Source organism: Rhinatrema bivittatum, chromosome 5, assembly GCF_901001135.1.
Source record: "Rhinatrema bivittatum chromosome 5, aRhiBiv1.1, whole genome shotgun sequence".
NCBI classification, from domain to species: domain Eukaryota; kingdom Metazoa; phylum Chordata; class Amphibia; order Gymnophiona; family Rhinatrematidae; genus Rhinatrema; species Rhinatrema bivittatum.
Window position 1 is genome coordinate 305,815,505 of NC_042619.1, and position 20,918 is coordinate 305,836,422.

At 45.5% G+C, this 20,918-nt stretch overlaps 1 protein-coding gene across 2 annotated transcripts in view; it reads left to right on the forward strand.

Annotated features, from left to right (window-relative positions):
• Window positions 1-3,083: 3,083 nt before the first annotated feature.
• Window positions 3,084-20,918, forward strand: part of LOC115092864 (cytosolic purine 5'-nucleotidase-like) — a 148,146-nt gene continuing 130,311 nt past the window's right edge. For both annotated transcript variants that reach the window (XM_029604239.1, XM_029604240.1), the window contains exon 1: window positions 3,084-3,512. In XM_029604239.1, the coding sequence (XP_029460099.1) occupies window positions 3,388-3,512 (125 nt within the window). In that variant the 5' untranslated portion in view covers window positions 3,084-3,387. The remainder of the gene's footprint in view (window positions 3,513-20,918) is intronic.

Sequence of the window (20,918 nt, forward strand, 5' to 3'; positions counted from 1 at the left end):
TCCTCCTTTCTCTCTGGGCCATGAAGGTCGGCACAGCGCAAGTCTTCAGCCACGAATGGGATGGCTCCATTCACGGCCCACTGGGGCCTCCCTCTGTCTTCAAAGTCGCCAAAAACAAGTAAGCAGGCAGCTGATCGGTGCTACGCAGCCACAGCTGATTGGAAGGAAGTCAGGGATAAATCACCCTTTGCTCGACCGGGCTTTACAGTTTCCAGTTACCATTTGTAACCGGACACTGTACAACAGGCTGGAAAATCAGGCTGTCTGGTCCAAAACCGGGCAGCTGGTCACCCTACTTATTTCCCCTCTATGATTCCTTTGACTGCACCCTGTTATATTCAATGTCTTCAACAGACTCTTCTGTTGATCGATAGATGCCTTACATGCACCCACACCTCAGGAATAAGGAGGGTCTCACGAAGGTATCTCCAAATACGGAAAACCTATTTTCCAATTTGGGGTTTCTAGCTGTCAGACAAGAAATCTTAAAAGTCACTGCTTTCTCAGGGTTCACGTGTTCTATACAGCATTGATTCAGCAGTAACATCAACACCAAAACACTCTTCCTCTAGTACTTCTCTTCTCAAATTAACATAACTTTTTTCTTCTTCCACTCTAGTAGGGACTAAAGAATTAGTCCTTCCACTTCAAAAGAGATGGAATTCAGTACTCGCAGTCCTCATACAGCTTCTTAATGCTGGTTCCAAGTGATCTGGTAGTCAACGATTCCCCTTAGGTGGCACTGCACAGAGACTGGGGTCCAGCAAAAGAAAGAGAGAGAAGCTCCCCAACTTTGGCTTCTATCATCTACTCAAAAGACCAGACAGACCCCCCCCCCCCCCCAATCCCCACATTGACCAACGCCTTATATCGCACCCATAGAAAGCTCGCCCTAGTAACTCTCCCTCAAAATCTCTTAAAAAATGTACCAATCCCTTCTATTGACCTTACTCATAATGACATTTAGTTTATTTATTTAAGCGTTTTATATATCAAACGCTTCCAAAAGAAGCTCACAACAGTTTACATTATCAGCGTTCATATTCTTGATCAACAGTCACATACTGTGTGGCAGCATTCACATTCTAGGTTAACATCATATCAAATACATATTCTAGTTCATATTCATACAAATTCTAGGACATTGCATTAACAACTATATAGTCTAGTCCATATTTATACATTTTTGGTTGATACAAATCCCAATACTGATTCTGCTAACATATCACCATAACCCCAAAATATTAAGCATCATCCCTTAACAAACTCTAGTGACAAGGACCTGATTTAGGGTCCTCATCACATAGTATTCTGATCCTGAGGCCAATGATGCAACGGCCTGGGTCCTGAAAATTATCCCCCCATGGAGGCATTGTGTGAGTTATATTATGTATCTGTTAATAATATACTTATGTTTTGCAGGTTTTAACTTGTGAACCGCCACGATTGTATAGAGAGTGACAGTATACAAATAAATTAAATAAATATTGCCTTGCTCTTCTCTTGAGGTTTAATTTTGTGTCTGGGGAGATTCATTTTTGTCTCAAACTTCTGGCCTGTTTTGTCCATCCCTCTTCACATTTTCTGCATTGAACACTATGTACTCCATTACAGAAGGTGTGTGAACAGGGTTCCCTTATGTTGAATGTTTTCCCATGTGGATAAGAGAAACTTGTTTTTGTTTTGTTTTTTTTTAACTCATAACCAGCCATAAAATTCTGCTGCCCCACTGTCACCTTGTTATCACTCTAACTTATCAACCATCTCCCCAATCTTTCTCCCCTTAACACGGCAATGTGTTTTATGATTCACTTATATTTTCTGGCAATGTTTTATTTTGTTCTGGACCCAACAGAGTGAGTCCCAATGCCCGAAAACTGGTCAAGAAATGTATTGTTAGTCCAATAAAAAGCTATCAACTTACATTATTGGTTTTGTTTGCTAACCTTTCTTTCCATAAATGAAATGTCACTGCTTCACTCGTGATAGTTCTGTCTTCTACCCTTAGTATATAAAGTATTTACTGCTAAAAATGCACCCATTGTTAATCGCTGGCATATTTTTCCAGGGATGGGAAGACAGCAGCAGTCCCGGACTGTCTGTGCCAGGGTTTGTGCTGTATAGATCCAGTCTGGCGGTTGTTTTATTAGAAGCAGTGATTGCAGGACATCTCAGTAATAAGCCTATTCCACACTATTTACCCACCCGGTTTAATATTTTATCAGCTGCCACAGTTGCCAAGATAGAGACAGGCAAAGAGTTAGAAATAACAGAAAAATAGACTTGCGGGTCTGTGCAGAGAAGAGCCTGCATGCAAAATAGCCAGCATTTTGGGCTTTTGCACATTTCAATGCACGTAGGGTCTGTTTGCAAAAAGAATGAGGTAGTAAACTTTCGTAGGTTTACTTCTGCTGCAATGCTTTATCATGAAAAGCAGCTCACTGGTGCAAAAAAAAAAATCAGAAAACCAGTGCACAAAGAATGTCTTCATGGGGTTATCTTTTCTGGCCGGGCCCAGATGAAAGTTTCCCGTAAAAGCTTGCCGCAGACCTCATTTGCAGCCCTAGCACACTTTCACAGGAATGGGCCGCGAACCTGAGGGGGAAATCCCGCCAGTTAATGCGTTGGTCCCTACCGGCTCTCACGCCTTTGAGAGGCAGCTTTCTCAACACATTTACTGAGTTTTATTTTTCAAAATTAAAATGCTTACTCTTTAACACAGTATCTTTGGGATTTGAGGCTGCAATGTTTGCTTTTCTGCACCCCGGAGCAAATTCCTTGGCCAGGGCTTGTGCGTGGATGAAGAACGAGAGAGAGAGCGCCTGAGCTTACTTCTGATATGGGCGAACCCTGGACAATTCCGAGCAGGGGAGAGAGGACTCGCGGTCCCAGCTGCAGGACTCTCGAACTGTCCTGGCAGACTCGGTCTCTTCTGCTGCTGCTGAGGGGCAGGGGTGGTTGCTGGCTTCCAGGATAGTGTAAGAGAAAATCATATTGGTAAAGACATGAAAGGGGAGGGAGAGAGGGGTGGGTGTGTGTGTGTGTGTGTGTGTGTGTGACTTCTTTCAGGCAGGAGGCCCAGGGACTGGAGTGAAATAGGAGAGGAGGTGGCTACATCAGCTGCTCTCGGCTGATAGCTTAATCTGGTAGGAAAGCAGTATTTCAGTCTGGTCTCCTTTACGCATTTTGGCCAGGGGGAAGCCCCTTTCCATGAGGGACTGCACGGACTCTAGATTTTAAAGACCCACAGGGAGTTCCTAGGAGTGTTTTGTGTTGGGTTTGTTTTTTTTCCCCCCACAATAAACAGGCAGGAGTGCAAAGGCGGCAAATCAAGGAGAGAGAGAGAGAGAGAGAGCGAAGGGCTGCGGGAGGCTCCTCACCGGTACAATGGGAAGCATTGCTAAGGAGCCCACGATGGGGCCCGAGCTGGGGACCCTGCAGGAGCTGCAGCTGAGCGTGAAGGACCTCACTTACATAGACCACTGCTTGCTGAAGAGGGACTACCACCACAGGTACAGAGCGAGCTCTTTTCTCCCCCCCCCCCCTCCCCTCTGTGGGCACGTTTAGCATCCAGACCCCTGGCAGACTCGGGAAGCACCCTCCTCAGACCCTTGCCTTACCCACAAATCTGACATCTTCTCTTCAGAGCAACCCTAATGGTGTGAGAGTAACTGGAGGCTTAACTCTTCTGCTTTGGCAATGGCCATTACTTTATCGTGGCCCCAGTGGGGTTGGGTGGCAGGGGCGGTAGCGCAGGAAGGGACCGTGCTCAGCTCCTTCGTATCTCAGAGCCCGCAGGTGAAGAGAGAGAGAGAGAGAGTTACTCTGGTGAATTGTAAGGGAGTGAATGCAGGGAAGATAAGGATGTCCAGGGGTGGCAGCCTCTCTCCTGCACCGGGAATCACTGGGCTCACCTGAAGGCCAGGCTTAAACTGCTGGCGCCCTATTCCCACCAGCTGGCACGACTGACGCAGGAACTTTACTCTCTGCGATAAATAGGCACAACTTTGAAATCTTTTGGGTTAATTATAGGGAATTCCATATTCGGCAGCGTTAAGCTGGAAAACTCACAGGTTATCCAGCTAAATGCCAACTTTCAAATGTGTGCCCATTTATCCAGTTACATTTTAGTCACTTATCTTATTGTCCACCTAACATTTAGTCGGATAAAGTAGGGGCGTTTCAGAGAGGAGTTACATTAGCCAAATAAGTTATCTAGCTGATGCCGATATTCAGTTAGCTGGCTAACTTTAAGATTGCAGCTATCTTCAGTACTGTGGCTGCACTATTGAATAAACCTCTAAAGTCAGCTGGATAGGTTTATCTGGCTATCTTTGCTATCCGGACAGTGACTGAATATTACCCTCTAGCCTCTATTTTTTTTTTTTTTTTTAATCCTTGCTCCTGCATAACAGTTGGCAGTTGGCCAGAGCAAGCCAAAAATCTGCATCTAAAAATATATCACCTTAAGAATAACAAATAATTTTTGAAAACGGAAATAAAATCTGCTGACCCATTGCTTTTTTCCCCCCTCCTTGGCTGAGATTTTGCTTTCCGCTTCACTGCTCCCACGGCCTTAGTCCAAGTGGACTCTGGTTCTCCCAGGGTCGGAGGGTTTAGCAACTGCTGTCACACGAGATATCCATTATATTGGATGAAAAGAAGAGAAAATGTTTTGTCACGGCCCGAGAAAAGATATTTAGAGAGCATGGGGAAGGAACCACCATAGAGATGCTGCACAAGGGTCCTACACACAAACACGCACACACGCACACACGTCAGCAGAAAAGGACCAAATGCTCCATCCAGCCTGCCCAGCAAGCTTATGGTAGTATCTGCCGCGCCGTGCAGGTTACCCCCAAGCTTATCAGCTTCCCAAACCATAAAAGTCAGGGCCCTGGCTGGTTACTGTCTGAATCCAATTCCCTGTTATCTCTTGCCATTGAAGCAGAGAGCAATGATGGAGTTGCATCAACAGTATGAAGGCAATTCTGCTAATACAAATAATAGTAAAAATCAAAGCCCCCAGTATCACTGGGTGGGGGGAAGCCACATAGTTTTGGTTACTTCCTGTGGGAGTAATTTTTCCATGTTTCAGATTTGATTGCACTTGTGTAAGCGATGGAAAGGTAACTTTAACAAACCCCCCCTCATTTGACTTTGTCGGACAACACCTCAAAATAACTATTAACAAACCTCTCTTTTGTTTTAAAAGCGGGCTATGGCTTCCCAGGCAAAACAAGCAGATTTTAAAGGGCCAGTGCCACTTTTCCCACCAGGTACCCTGGTGCTCGCCTACTAAAAACTTGCTCTGATAGGGCCAGCTCGGTGGCAACTGCCGTGGCTCTGCTATGCAAAATTACCTAGGTTTGATTCCTAGGCCGGCAGGGGCTGGTGACGCTACCCAGGCATCAGCAGCCCTAGAGGAGAGGGACTCTCAGACAGCAGCACCTCGTAGCCAGACCTAGGCTGCGCGTTAGCTGAGGGTCCCGAAAGAGCCACATTTGTAGCCCCCTGGGTGAGGACTGATGCTGTGGTATCTGGGCTGAGTTAAGGGGGGGGGGGGGGGAATATAAAAAATAGAAATAATTAGTAGGACTGCTGCAAACTCAAGGCTTTTTGCCCATATGTATGTGCCCAAATGTCCTTGGGGGAAGGTTATTGTAATTGTGTGTGTGCTTTTCAAAGCTTGGTAAGCAACGAGTATTATGTGTGGAGTAGATGAGAGGGAAGGGGAGGTTGGGAAAAGAGGGAATTAGGGAAGAGTTTGGTTAATCAATATAAATTTTTGGTGTACCTTAGAATAATTGTGGAGGGTGAGGAGGGTTAAACTTTAGCCTTATCCTATGTATGACTTGCACGTGGTGTATGCATCAAGTGATTATTTGTTGTCTTAAATAAAACAGTTTAACCATTAAAAACAGTGGATGACGGCCTGGGTATCTACGAATGAAGATTTGGGAGGAAACAGCCTCATCCCACTTTGACTTACTCTGATGCTTGCAGTAGCGTATAATACAACAAGCTTACGCCATCATGCTCGCCCTACTCTGAGCCCAGCTTGACTTGCATTCCCGTCTCACTCTCCCACCTCGCGTTGCACATACATGCAAACCTCTTCTCACCTCCCCACACGCCCCTCCCTGGAACTGAGGATCCTCAGGCGAGCAGGGACACGAAAAGAACACATGCAGGACTGCTAGCCTGCAATGCTACCTTGTCAGGCTGGACTCATTCAGACTAACACTAGCTAGCACCACTGCACCATACACTCATGTCTCACTGTAATGTCCACCTTCACACCTCCTGACGGATGTAATGGCTAATTTGCTCCCCCGTACGAGTCTGTGTGGTCAGGATCCTCGGGACGGAGCGCTGCTGGGACGGTGTGCGGAATGCAGTGAGCGCTTGTGGGGAACGTCATGGGGGAAAATGTGAGGTGCATATTCTGAGCGAGATCATATTCTTGTTGCAGGTTTTTAAATAATGATGGGTATCCCCCCTCAGGCCTTAGCTTCTAACTCAGTCCCTTTGCCCACAGACTGCCCACGTTCGGCCACCTGAAAATTCCTTTCACTGTGTGACCCACCCGTGGGCCTCCTGCTGCCATCTCCTGCCAGACGGGCCGATGCAATAAAATTTGCGGAAAGCGGGCGCTGACTTTTCAAAGCGGCCGGAAGAGGGTTTTTTTTTCTTTTTTTTTAACTTTAAAAAAAGTACAGATAACAGTTTTTTCTGCTTTTCTGTACTTTTTTTCAGTGCGCTCAGCTATTAACGCCTGCTCCGGTCTAAGACGCACATTTATCTTTTTGCATGCGGAGTGAATGAGTAATAGGCTCATTCATATGCATTTGCATGTGATGATCGCTATTGCATTCACTCTGTGTCGGACGCGCGTTAAATAGGCGCTAATCCCGTTATTGCATTAGGGGGTGGATTAGAGCCTATTTAACCTGCGTCCGACAGCGGGTTAAACAGTGCGCTCGGCTGAGCGCACTGGATTGCATGGGCCCCAGAGTATGCAACCTGCACCACAGCCTGCTTTGTTGTGTTTATTTCTGACTTCAGTGAACATGGATGGAATATTTTCCTAGCTCCTGTATAACAGTTTTTGTTATTTCCTTATGAATACTGCACCTTTAATCGTTCTTGTTGTTTATTTAGCCATGTTTTTCCCAAGATCCTGTGGGCTAGGTCCCTGCATGTGATTTTAAGTATATTTAAATGAGGCTGGGTGGTTTCTGAATTGTGGGCGCACTCTTTAAGCTTCTTGCCTTTAGCTTGCACCACCACAATGGTGGGCGCACTCTCTAGGCACTTCCTCCACCCCTTTCCAGACGCCGGTGATGTCAGTAGAGTGACTCTGAATATCGGGAAAGGGATAATGAATCTGGTAATGTACTACATGATGCAGTACAGGGCTGGTCTAAAACCCCACATGGAGGTCGATTTTACAGGGTTTGATTATTTAACTCATCATAGGTGGCTCATCCCCTTCTGTAGGACATTTTGTTAAGTTCCCACATTTGGGTGACTTGCACCTCCACGTGACAGCTTTAGGCTCCTCACTGCAGATTCTCAAAGTGCCAGCACTTTGCATTCATCCACATGGGTGACGCACCCAGCGCAATTTAATTTAGATTTAGATTCTGCCTTTCGTGACTGGTCAGCCACGTGGAAGCAGATTACATTCCGGTACTGTAGGTGTTTCCGAATACCCAGAGGGTTCACCATGTAAGGGCTCTCTCTATTAAACATTTATCCCCACAGACGCAGAAACCCTTTATTAAATAACTCCCTGCGTTTGTACCTGAGGCAATGCAGGCTGAAGTGAATTGCCCAAGGTCACAAGGAATAGCAGTGGAATTTGAACCCTGGCTTGCAGCCGCTGCTCTAACCATCAGGCCACTCCTCCCCCCCCCATACCGTGAGCAGACTGCAGTTAAGGTGACCAAAGGGCTCCCTATCAGAAGCGCACAGGCTGAGCCAGCCCTGGTTTTACCCCCCTGCAGAGCAGGGACCAGTTTTTTTCTGTGCCTGGGGCAGATATTTAGAATTATGCCTCCCCCTGCATACACACAAACACACACTTTTTGAGTTTTAGTTGTAAACAATGTGGTTTATCATGCATTCCACATGACAGCGAGCCTGTAATACTGATATAAGTAGTGTAAGTTATTCCATAAGGGAAACGTCTTTAATGACTATTGTCACAGCAGTAGAACTGCCAGCCCAGAATACACACTTTTATGTGAGAAAATAATCAGGTACAATACTGCGCCATACAATAACAGGCTGGGTCAGGGGTGGCCTAGCTCATGCATGAATGGCCACAAACTAGAACACAGCAGTAAAGACCCTTTTAAAGCAAAGCAGAAATTGTCCCTCTGCCCTCCCCATCCACCACTCTGCCCAACCTCCCTCTTTGTCTCTCCACACTCTGCCCAGCCCGTCTCTCCCTCCACCCCTCACACTCTGCCCAGCACCTCTGAACACTCTGCTGTTTCTATGTCCCTCTATCTCCCCAGCCTCTTTCACTGTCTCTCTACATCCTCACCCTCTCTCTCTCTGGGTAGATGGGCAGACTAGATGGGCCATATGGTATTTTTCTGCTGTCCCAGTTGTATATTTCTCTCCTACCTCCAGACTCTGGCTGGCCTCTGTGTTTCCATACTCTGCCCAGCTTCTTTCTCCTCCCCACTCCCTCACTCTGCTCAGTTTCTTTCTCCTCCCCACTCCCTCACTCTGCCCAGCTTCTCAAGCTTCTCATTCTCAGGCCGATTCTGTAAAGTGTGCTTGGTGGTGTACACTGATTAACACGGGTTTGGCTGTGTGTGTTTGAGGGGTTTCTATTACTCCTTATACTGTAAGGGGTTTAGCCTCTCAAAAGTGTGCAGCCAAACCCCCTGAAAACTAATAGCGCTCATCACATGCAAATGCATATTGATGAGGCTATTAGTTAGTCACCTGGGATACTGAAAGTAAAATGTGCGGCCAAACTACTCATAAATTAACACCAAGGGCAGGCGATAATTTATGAGCAGCCCAGAAAAGTGTACAGAAAAGCTGAAAATACTGCTTTTCTATACACCCTCCGACTTAATATCCTAGCGATATTAAGTCAGAGGAACCAAAAATGTAAAAAAATTTTTAAAAATGCCAGCCGGTCCGGTTAGGAGAACAGACGCTCAATTTTACCTGCGTACATTTTCCTAACTGATCGCTACCCGCGGGTTCAAAAAACTGACGCTCGTAAAATTGAGTGTCGGTTTCCTGAACCTGCCAACTGAGCCATCTCTCATGGGCCAAGGAGGCACTAGGGATGCGTAATTCCCTAGTGCCTCCTTGTAGCACGACCCCTCATTTAAATACAGGATCGGCCTGACTCTTCGCATCCTACCCAGCCTCTCTCCCTCATCATCATACTCTGCCTAATCTTTTTCTCTCTCCCTCTCCACATTATGGCCAGTCCCTCTCTCTACACAGCCCCAGTCTCTTTTCCCTGCCCCCACACTTTCACTCTGAGTCTCCACATTCTGCCAGAACCCCAAAGGCTGCCCAGGCTTTCATTCCTCCCCTCCTTCCCACATTCTGCTTAGTCTCACACGCCCTCCACACACTCTGCCTAGCCTCTCTGTCTTTCCTTCTTTCAGCAGTTTCCCAAACTTCCCTGCCCCCATGCTCTTTCTTGTTTTGCCCCAGCCTCCTCTTTCAAACTCCCATGGCTAGCAGGTGGGCTTCAGCCCAAGATATAAATGTAAAAAACGACTGTTTTATGCTATTATTTACTCACTTTTTACAGCAAGGTAGGACCCCTTTTATGGTGGGTGTCCCATTGAGTCCTGAGCTGGTAGAGGCTTGTTGCACCCTAATGTGGTTTTTTTTTTTACTCTGAGCTCCCGGGCAAGGGAAAGAGGGCACCAGGTATGAGAGCCAGGAGCATCCCCACCTCCCAGGGACAGACAGACAGGCAGTGAGAACCCTCCTAATGGGCTCCCCCTGCAGTTGGGGGAAGTCCCTGAGGAGTTACACGGCAAACCCGGAAGGAAAGAGCGGTGCTGCAGTCAGGAGAGACCGAAACAGAGCGCTTCAAGGCAGCCAGCAGGGCATCTGGGTTTGTCATTACTTTATGTCCCTCACAGGTTTTTGTAATTTTGAACTTACTTTTTTTTTTTTTTATGGCTGCGATCCAAGCAGCAATGCCGTTTAAAGGGGAGCTACAGTTCGGGGCCCAGCGGAGGTCCCTCCCAAATCCCAGAGGTGCCCTGGTCGGCAGGTCAGCAAAGTGCACACCAGCAGCAAAAAGGGCCTAAATGTGCTCCAGGCCCTTCTTAAAAACTTGCTGTATTTCAAACGGGAGGGGTAGTAGGAGTTGCTGCTGCTTCCTCCTTTCTGATCGCAAGCATAGGAGGAGGAGAGGGAGGGGCCAGAGGCAGAGTCGTGGTTGTCAGGGGTGGCCCCCGCAGTCCTCCCTGTTCCGACGCCCATGACCACGCTGATGCCTGCCCTACAGAGATGCACGGTACAATGCACAGCCCCCTGTGCTGCTGCTTCCAGGGCAGCCACCCCGTTTTTCCCCTCCCAGGCCCGGCACTGATCCCCTGCGGGAATGGACCCGCAATTCCAGTTTAACCACAAACCTATGGCTGTGGTGGGGCTGAGCCTGCCCCTTTTGACATGGCATGGAGTGATCTAGCTACCTTAGGTTAATTAGCCATTTATTGTCTCCAAGCTAGATTTAATAACCTTTGGGTTCCTAGAGGCCCCACCTCCAGGTTTCAGGGACGTTAGGTGGCATATAATGTGCCATCAGCCTTTGTGTTCAAAATCAGGCTCTTTCTTTCAAACTTTTTTTTTTTTTGTCATAAAAGTGGAATTCACCAGCCAGAGAAGGAAACACATGTGATCTAAGCTCAGTATATTCATGGAAAGGAAATACAGGGATTATTTTCTGCTTCTGGGGTATCTGCAGGGCCCATCAGTCTAGCACCACTCTTGAGTCCTATAATGATCACTTCTGGTTATAATAAGACTGCAGGCTGTGATAGCTTTTACCAGACTAGATAATGATGTACCTTAGGTTCTGAGACCACCATGTTCTTTCTTAAGCTCTGTCTGCATGGTTTGGAAAGGTCGAGCAATACTTCTTTGGATACATTTTGCACTGCTCCAAATAATGAAAGGTATCACAGCTTGACAAAGTGGCCTTTTTTTTTTTTCTTTTCAAAAACTTATGCCTCAATACATCTATTAATTAGTCTATAAGGTGTCACCAGACTCTGCGCTCTCTGCAAGCAGCACGTCTACAACAGCTCTGCACGTTTATTTATACAAAAGCTGACGATAAACAGGACAAAAGCCCCAGTGCTTCACAGAATGAATCCTCCATCACCTTTCCCCCCCCCCCCCCCCACTTCTTCAGAAGGCTTCAGGTAAAATCTGGGTTAGTTATGCATTTCCTTCCACTCCTTAAAACCAGCCAATTCACATTCATCCATCATCAATTTCTATTAGTGTACATCACACACAGCCGTTCCATCTCTCTAACAGACTGTTATTGTTATGCCTGTCAGTCGCAGACGACTGCGACCGTGAGTACTCACGTCCTGCATCGCTCTCCTGCCCTCCCCGGGGCTGCTCGCTGCGCAGGGCTTGTCTGCATCGCCGCGTTCCGCGGGACTCTCCTCGGCGGCATGGACGCCGCCGCTCCCTACTCCGAAGCTGGGCCTTCCTAGGCACGTGCGCGCGTGCTCACAGGCCCCGCCTTTGAGGCCTCTTCGGCGGGAACCTCGGGGGCGTCCCGCTGTGATGATGTCATCGGCCTCTCATTCATAAGCTCCACCGTCGCCCCCTGCAAACAGACTTGGCAACAAGTCCCATCCTGATCTGAGCTCCTGCGGATCCCTGAGACGTCGCCTGCTGCCGCTCCTTGGACCCTGTCTCGGGGGTCAGTGTGCGCCTCGTTGGGGACTTTCTCCCCTGGCCTACCCCGCTCCTTGGGCCCTCTTGGGTCCAACCCTGCCTTGGCTCCAGCTACTTGTGTCTCTTCTGGATCATTGCAGTATCAGTGAGTTCGTATTCTGGCCTCCTCGCTTCTCGGAGCTGTGCCTGAATCCTTATCTAAGACTGTCAGCGCTTACCCGCTCATCGGGCCGCTCCTTTACTCCAGATCTACCCAGTCCTGCCCCACTCCTCGGGGGCCGGACCCCAGCTTGTCCTTGTCTGGCAACTGTCCCGTTCCTCGGGTCAGCTACTGCTTGTCTCTGGCATGACCTCCGACCTCTGGGTTCCCCTCAACACCAGCAGCTGAGGCCGAGACCAGACTCTCCACCTGTGGGTGGTCTACCTTCTCTCCTATGTCCATCACGTTGCAGCTGCGCCCCTTGGGGGTAACCTCCCGGAGAACCTGCTTCAGTCTTCCATCCTGCGGGGGCTAGATACTGGTCCCTGGGGCCTCTCCATCGCTGTGCCGATAACCCGCTTCCTGACAGCGCGGACCTGCGGGGCTCCTCCCCACAGGCTGTAACAACTCGCGCCTCAGGCCAAGGGTCCACAAACCATAACAGTTATTGTGACAATATTTAACACTTAATTAGGGAAAAGAATTTCAAATGAAAGATATCAATGAGACTGAACTGGTGTCCAAATAAAAAATCTGGAGCTTAAATAAACACTTTGGTCCCATCGGTGGAGCTGATGGGCCGGAAGTGCTGGTGTCTCCGTTCCTGGGGGGGGGAGGCAGAGACACAGCAGAGCGGGTGAAGGCAGTTCTGAATCTTATTGCCTGCTTGCACTTCTGCGATCTTTCATTAATGCTGGAAGCCTGAGGCCCAACTTCAGGGGAATTTCTGACACTTCCACAAGTGAATTTTCAAAAAACGAACACAACACAAACTTGGGCAAAACGTGTGTGAGCGTGTGCGCGCATGCAAACTGGTATTTTAAAACCAGATCCTCTTTCCCTACAGATTTGTGTAAACACACAGTCGCATCTGGACTGTCGTGCTCATACAGCACTCACATGTTTACGTTGGCGGGTGTGCCCACACACACATAGTCACACTTCTACACACAGATCACAGCACAGATACTCGGATGTCTTACACAAATACCCAGTGTGGACCCTGAAGATTGTCCCCCACCAAAGTGGGGGACAATCTTCAGGGTCCACACTGGGACAAAGTCCGTGAGTACTTTTTACTTGTGGAGAGCCTGCACACTTTAAAACTTGTAAAGATCCATACTAGAGAAGCACCTCTGGACCTTTGTTTTGGCTTTATGTGAGGGTTAATTTTCTTTGGAAAAATAGCGCTTGCAGACTTGAAAACGAAAATGGGCTTTATTTTCCGATCCTGCCCAAAACACAGCCCTGGAAATGTTTCCCCTAAATGGCGCTAGAAGCAACACATATTGTGGAACAGCGTCTGTTGCTTCTCGCCATGCTGGGAGGGGAGTAATCTTCAGACAGCCACAAGTAAATTACTAGTTACTCACCAGAACGGCTTTTGAAAATTGCCCTCAATATTAGTGTGCTGTACAGAGACAAATTGTAAGACTACAACTCAAAGATATCAAAGGCTTAGCAGAAATATAGATAGCTGGGTGGATGTGAGGAACGCCTGGTAACATGTCTACCTGGTGTGACGTTGGCAGACCTCAAGCGTCACCTAGATAGGATTTTAGACAGTGGTGGAGAGGAGCCGGCTGTCATGCTACATGCAGGCACCAACGACCTAGGAAAATGTGGGAGGGAGGTTCTAGAAGCCAAATTTAGGCTCTTAGGTAGAAAGATGAAATCCAGAACGTCCAGGGTAGCATTCTCTGAAATGCTCCCTTTTCCACGCGCAGGTCCCCAGAGGCAGGCAGAGCTCTGGAGTCTCAATGCGTGGATGAGACGATGGTGCAGGGAAGTGGGATTCAGTTTTGTAAGCATCTTGACAACCTTTTGGGGAAGGGGAAGACTTTTCCAAAAGGACTGGCTCCACCTTAACCAGAATGGAATTAGGCTGCTGGTGGTAAATTTTAAAAAGAAGATAGAGCAGCTTTTAGACTAGAACAAGAGGTAAAGCCAACAGTCACTCAGTAGTGCATAGTTCAGAGGAAAGTATCTTTGAAGGATACTAATGAAACAGGAAAGTTAGGACAGCCCAACAGAGAGGTTCCAATAAAAGCAAAAGTAGTCCATGTGCCTGTAAATAAAGAATCGCCTGAGCTAAAGGATTTCCAAATTATCTCTATCAACTGAAAAGCAGGATATTATATTAATACAATCAAAAAACACACTTTGAAATGTGCATGCCAATGCCAAAAGTCTAAGAAGTAAGATGGGAGAATTAGAATGTATAGCAGCAAATGATGAGATAGACATAACTGGCATCTCAGAGACATGGTGGAAGGAGGATAACTAATGCGACAAGGCTATATCGGGGTACAAATTATATCCCAATGATAGGGAGGATCAACTTGGTGGGGGTGTGGCACTTTATGTCCGGGAGGCCATAGAGTCCAACAGGATAAAGATCATACAAGAGACTAAATGCACAGTGGACTGTATATGGGTAGAAATCCCATGTGTGTTGGGTAAGAGTATAGTGATAGGAGTATACTACCATCCACTTGGCCAAAATGGGTCAGACAGATGATGAAATGCTAAGAGAAAATAGGGAGGCTAACCAATTTGGCAGTGCAGAAATAATGGGATATTTCAATTACCCGAATATTGACTGGGTAAATGTAACATCAGGATATGCTAGAGACAAAGCTCCTGGACGGAAAAACCAACTGTTTTATGGAGCAATTGGTTCAGGAACAGATGAGAGAAGGAGCTATTTTAGATCTAATTCTTGGTGGAATGCAGGATTTGGTGAGAGAGGTAATGGTAGTGGAACCACTTGGCAATAGTGATTATAACATGATCAAGTTTGAACTAATGACTGGAAGGGGGACAATATGTAAATCTACAGCTCTAACTTTACATTTCAAAAGGGAAACTTTGATAAAATTAGGAAAATAGAAAAAAACATAAAGGTGCAGCTGCAAAGGTTAAAAGTGTACAACAGGCATGAACATTGTTTAAAAATACAATCTTAGAAACGCAGTCCAGGTGTATTCTACACGTTAAGAAAGGTGGAAGAAAAGCAAAACAATTACCTGCATAGTTAAAAGGTGAGGTGAAAGAGGCTATTTTAGCCAAAAAAAAATCTTCAAAAATTGGAAGAAGGATCCATCTGAAGAAAATAGGAAAAAGCATAAGCATTATCAAGTTAAGTGTAAAACATTGATAAGAAAGGCTAAGACAAAATTTGAAATGAAGTTGGCCATAGAGGCAAAAACTCATAATAAAACGTTTTAAAATTAAATTCAAAGCAGGAAACTTATGAGGGAGTCGGTTGGACCGTTAGATGACCAAGGGGTTAAAGGGGCTCTTAGGGAAGATAAGGCCATTGCAGAAAGACTAAATTAATTCTTTGTTTTTGTGTTTACTAATGAGGATGTTGGAGAGATACTGGTTCCAGATGGTCTTCAAGGGTGATGAGTCAGATGAACTGAACCAAATCACTATGAACCTGGAAGATGTAGTAGGCCAGATTGACAAACTAAAGAGTAGCAAGTCACCTGGATCGGATGGTATACATCCCAGGGTTCTGAAGGAATTCAAAAATGAAATTTCAGATCTATTAGTTAACATTTGTAACCTATCATTAAAATCATCCATTGTACCTGAAGATTGGAGGTGGCCAATGTGATGCCAATATTTAAAAAGGGCTGCAGGGGTGATCCGGGAAACTATAGACCAGTGAGCCTGTCTTCGGTGCCGGGAAAAATAGTGGAAACTATTCTATTTATTTTTATTTTATTTATTTAACGAGTTTTATATACCGTCATTCGGAAACGTCAAAATAACGCCATCATAACGGTTTACAAAATAAGGTTATAGGGATAAAGGGGTTAACAAGGGGTGTAAAACATAACATGTTATTAGGCTTAGTAGTAAACAAATTCATGCTTAAGATCAAAATTAGTTCATTCTTATTTATTTTATTTATTTATTTAGTTTTTCTATACCGGCATTCGTGATTAGAAATTACATCATGCTGGTTTACATATAACAAGGGGGGTGTGAAACGCAGAAATGTAGATAGCTGGGTGAAAAGCATAGAAAAAGCATAGCATAGAAAAGCAAAGTTGTGCTGATATTCATTTAATCATGAGGTTGTAATGGAGGGCGGTGATGATTAGTTGATTCTTTGGGTGGTTTGATATGCTTTGTTGAACAACCAAGTTTTTAATTCTTTTTTGAATGTTTTTAGGTTTTCTTGATTTCTGAGTTTAGTTGGGAGAGAGTTCCAAAGTTTTGCGCTTCCAAGGGATATCGCTCTATTTTGAGTAGAGGTGAGTTGATTTGAGTGCATTGGTGGTGTTTTTAGGAGTCCTTTAATTGCTGACCTCAGGTTTCTACTTGGGGTATGGAGTTGAATGTAGGGGTTTAGCCAATTTTTCTGTTCTTCATATATATTTTTATGTAGGATGGAAAGGACTTTATATTTGATCCTGTATTTTATTGGCAGCCAATGAAGTGATATGAGGGTTGGTGTGATGTGGTCATGCTTTTTGGCATCTGAAAGGATTCTTGCAGCTGCATTCTGCAGGATTTTGAGAGGTTGAATGGTGTTTAGAGGTAAGTTGAGGAGTAGAGAGTTGCAGTAGTCTTTATTGGAGAATATTAATGATTGCAAGACTGATCTGAAGTCATTATTTGAGAGAAACGGTTTTAGATGACGAAGTGTAAGTAGTTTATGATAACCGTCTTTAATTTTTGTTGATATATGGTTTTTAAATGAAAGTTTTGTCGATTATTACTCCAAGATTGCGGGCATGGTTGGTTGGAGATAAGCTTGAATTTTGGTTCATGAGATTTAGAGTCAGTGAATGCAGAGAGTTGTTCTTTCTGTCAAGCTATTCTAAATATCACAATCACAGAGCATATAGAAAGACATGGTTTGATGGAACAGTCAGGGTGGATTTACCCAAGGAAAGTCTTGCCTCACAAATCTGCGGGGTTAATAAACCTGTGGATAAAGGTGAACCGGTAGATATGGTGTATTTGGATTTTCAGAGGGCGTTTGACAAAGTCCCTCATGAGAGGCTTATAAAAAAACTAAAAAGTCATGGGATAGGAGGTGATGCCCTTTCATGGATTACAAACTGGTTAAAAGACAGGAAACAGAGAATAGGATTAAATGGTGAATTTTCTCAGTGGAAAAAGGTAAACAGTGGAGTGACTTAGGGATCTGTACTTGGACCGATGCTTTTCAATATATTTATAAATGATCTGGAAAGGAATACGATGAGTGAGATAATAAAATTTGCAGATGATACACAATCATGCAGAGTAGTTAAATCACAAGCAGATTGTGATAAATTGCAGGAGGACCTTGTGAGACTGGAAGATTGGGCATCCATATGACAGATGAACTTTAATGTGGATAAGTGCAAGGTGATGCATATAGGGAAAATAACCCATGCTGTAGTTATACGATGTTAGGTTTAATATTAGGAGTTACCACCCGGGAAAAAGATCTAGACATCATAGTGGATAATACATTGAAATTATTGACTCGGTGTGCTGTGGCAGTCAAAAAAGCAAACAGAATGTTAGGAATTATTAGGAAGGGAATGGTGAATAAAATGGAAAATGTCATAAAGACTCAGTATCGCTCCATGGTAAGACCTCAGCTTGAATACTGTGTACAATTCTGGTTGCCGCATCTCAAGAAAGGCAAGCAAAATAGTAAAGGGGATGGAATGGCTCCCCTACGAGGAAAGGCTAAAGAGGTTAGGGCTGTTCAGCTTGGAGAAGAGACGGCTGAGGTCTATAAAATCATGAGCGGTCTACAGCAGGTAGATGTGAATCGGTTATTTAGTCTTGGATAATAGAAGGACTAGGGGGCACTCCATGAAGTTAGCATGTAGCACATTTAAAACTAATCGGATAAAATTATTTTTCTCTCAATGCACAATTAAGCTCTGGAATTTGTTGCCAGAGGATGTAGTTAGTGTAGCTGGGTTTAAAAAAGGTTTGGATAAGTTCTTTGAGGAGAAGTCCATTAATTGTTATTAATCAAGCTGACTTAGAGAATAGCCACTGCTGTTACTGGCATTAGTAGCATGGGATCTATTTAATGTTTTGGGTACTGTCAGTACTTGTAACCTGGTTTGGCCACTATTGGAAATAGGATGCTGGGCTTGATGGACCCTAGGTTTGACCCAGTATGGCAACTTCTTATGTTCTTACGTTCTTATGCCTACTGGTCAGAGCACAGTAAAAACTAGTTAGTCTGAAACTGCATCATCAGCAAGAGCCAGGAGACCCTGAGGGAGGTGCAGAAGGTCAGGAGGTCTCCGAGGGTCAGGCTGGACAGATGGGGGATCCAGCTCTCTCTCTTCCAGCGGCTGGAATGCCAAGCCCTGCTGCTCTCAGATGCACAAGGACAGGGATACCCTCAGTGCTGGTAAAGAGCTCATGTTTTACACAAAGGGAACAGTCCAGCAGCTGAACTGGGGTACATGCTCTTCAGAGCAAAGTCTTTCCCACTGTTATTGAATAGATAATAAATGCATTACTCTCGGAGCTATGTCCCCAGCACACTAGTTTTCTGGTAGGCAAGTGTGTGTGTATTTAGGGAACCTGAGGTGGTGGGAGTGGAGGGGTAACAGGAAACTTTGGGCAACTTCCCATCTCCAGTTGCTTGCCCAATAGTCCATCAGAGTCTGAGACATTGTCCTCCCTCAGCTGACACAATATTGCTAGCACTATTACTACTGCAGTGAGGCAGTGCATATCATTATTACTTCTGTGACAAAAACTTTGGAACAAAGAATCACTACCCCTGTGCCTGGAGCTATGCTACCTTAAGTTCAGGAAAAACGCATCACTAGTGCAAATTTAGCAATATTTATTTATAGACATTTCATATTCCATCTTTTCCCAAAGATAGATTACAAGTAAATGAAATGAACAGAGGCATTTGGCCGGCTTACAGTGAGAAACCGAATTATTTATTTATTGTCATTTGATATTCCACCTTGCCTTCCCCTGAGACCCACATCCTCTGGCCTAACCACTTCAACTCCCAGCTAGAGAATGTATTATACACAACTCAGACCCCAAACTCTCTACACAAATGCTGGATCCCAATGCTATTCTAGATGCAAAATATTGCATTAGTGATGCAGCACAGATAGGATGTGTGTGTGATAGTCATAATGCAGGGCAAATCAACTTGCCTAGTCCTGCTTGAGTCTTCAACAATATGGACTTTTCTTTTACAATGTTTTTAACCTTAAGTGTCTGTAAAAACAAGTGCGGACCAGCCTAATGGAGGATTTGGGTGGGCTTCTGGGTCAGTCCTCATTGTAGCAAGGGATGGGAGGCTTCTGGAGGTGACACTCACAGACCATTAAGGTGACCAGAGGGCTTCAGGTCATCGGGGGCAAGCTGAGCCAGCTCTGGGTTTACCCCCATCTTGTAGTTCCTGCTTTCCTTAAGACTTAGAGCTCGACGCTCATAGATGCAGTGAAGGAAAGGCCAGGCTTCACTCAGCCTAGCCCTTAGGACCTGGAGCTCTCTAGTAAGGGAGAAGATAGCACCTCCCCACCCCCACACACTTTGCTGCCCCCAGCTATTGACCCGTTGGGCCTGCTCTTGTCACTCCATGCTCCCTGTCTGGAGATCCCTCCAAATCTCAGGCCACTGAACAGTCTTCTCCAAGGGATAGAAATGAAGGCAGAGAATCTGACGAATCATGACTGAAAGCTCACGGCTCCTCCTACCCCTCCCCCCCAAAGGTGGCAGAGAGCAGGGCTAGGAATGTTACCAAATGGCTGGGGACTAGGAGAGCAAGAAGAGGCAAGCTAGCGGGGGTGATGGCTAGCATTAGTGAGTCTGTTGGTTGAGCAGTGGAGATGAGGAGAGCGGAGCAGATATACTGCAGATGCAGTGGGCAGAGACAGAAAAGCAAGGCCTGGGAGCCCTCTAAAAGTAAATGTGAAAGAACAGGTGGAGGATGTTCCTGGAAGTACTCAGCTCAGCACTGCTGAGTGAATGGAAAGGAAACAGGGCTGGGAGGACAGTGGGGGTGGAAAGCCCAGGAGTCACTTTCGGTATCCCAAGAGAGGTGAATAAACCATATCTCTTTGACCTGACAGACTCAATAATCTTTTAAATGAGCAGTGCCTCTCACACATGCCCAAAATGTTATTAAAATCTTTTACCTCAGCCTCCCCCCCTAAAGAAGTATTCTGTATTTCCTGGACAGCATAAGATACCTAGAAGTACTTCAGCCTTCTTGAGATACCCCAAAAAGCAACAGTGGTGTCCTGTAAAGCCAACCAGCTATTCCCTAACTCCGATCTATTCTATAAAGTCATTATTGCACCAATCATTAAACTCTTTCTCCTAAACAAAATGGGTCTTTTTTTTTTTATATAATTGTGTGGATTTAAGGGCCAGCTCTCCACAGGCTGGTGTGATCTATAGGTTTCAGCACAAAACTGTAAAGAACATAAGAACATAAGAAATTGCCATGCTGGATCAGACCAAGGGTCCATCAAGCCCCGCATCCTGTTTCCAACAGAGGCCAAAACCAGGCCACAAGAACCTGGCAATTACCTAAACACCAAGAAGATCCCATGCTACTGATGCAATTAATAGCAGTGGGTATTCCCTACGTAAACTTGATTAATAGCAGTTAATGGACTTCTCCTCCAAGAACGTATCCAAACCTTTTTTGAACCCAGCTACACTAACTGCACTAACCACATCCTCTGGCAACAAATTCCAGAGCTTACTTGTGCGTTGAGTGAAAAAGAATTTTCTCCGATTAGTCTTAAATGTGCTACTTGCTAACTTCATGGAA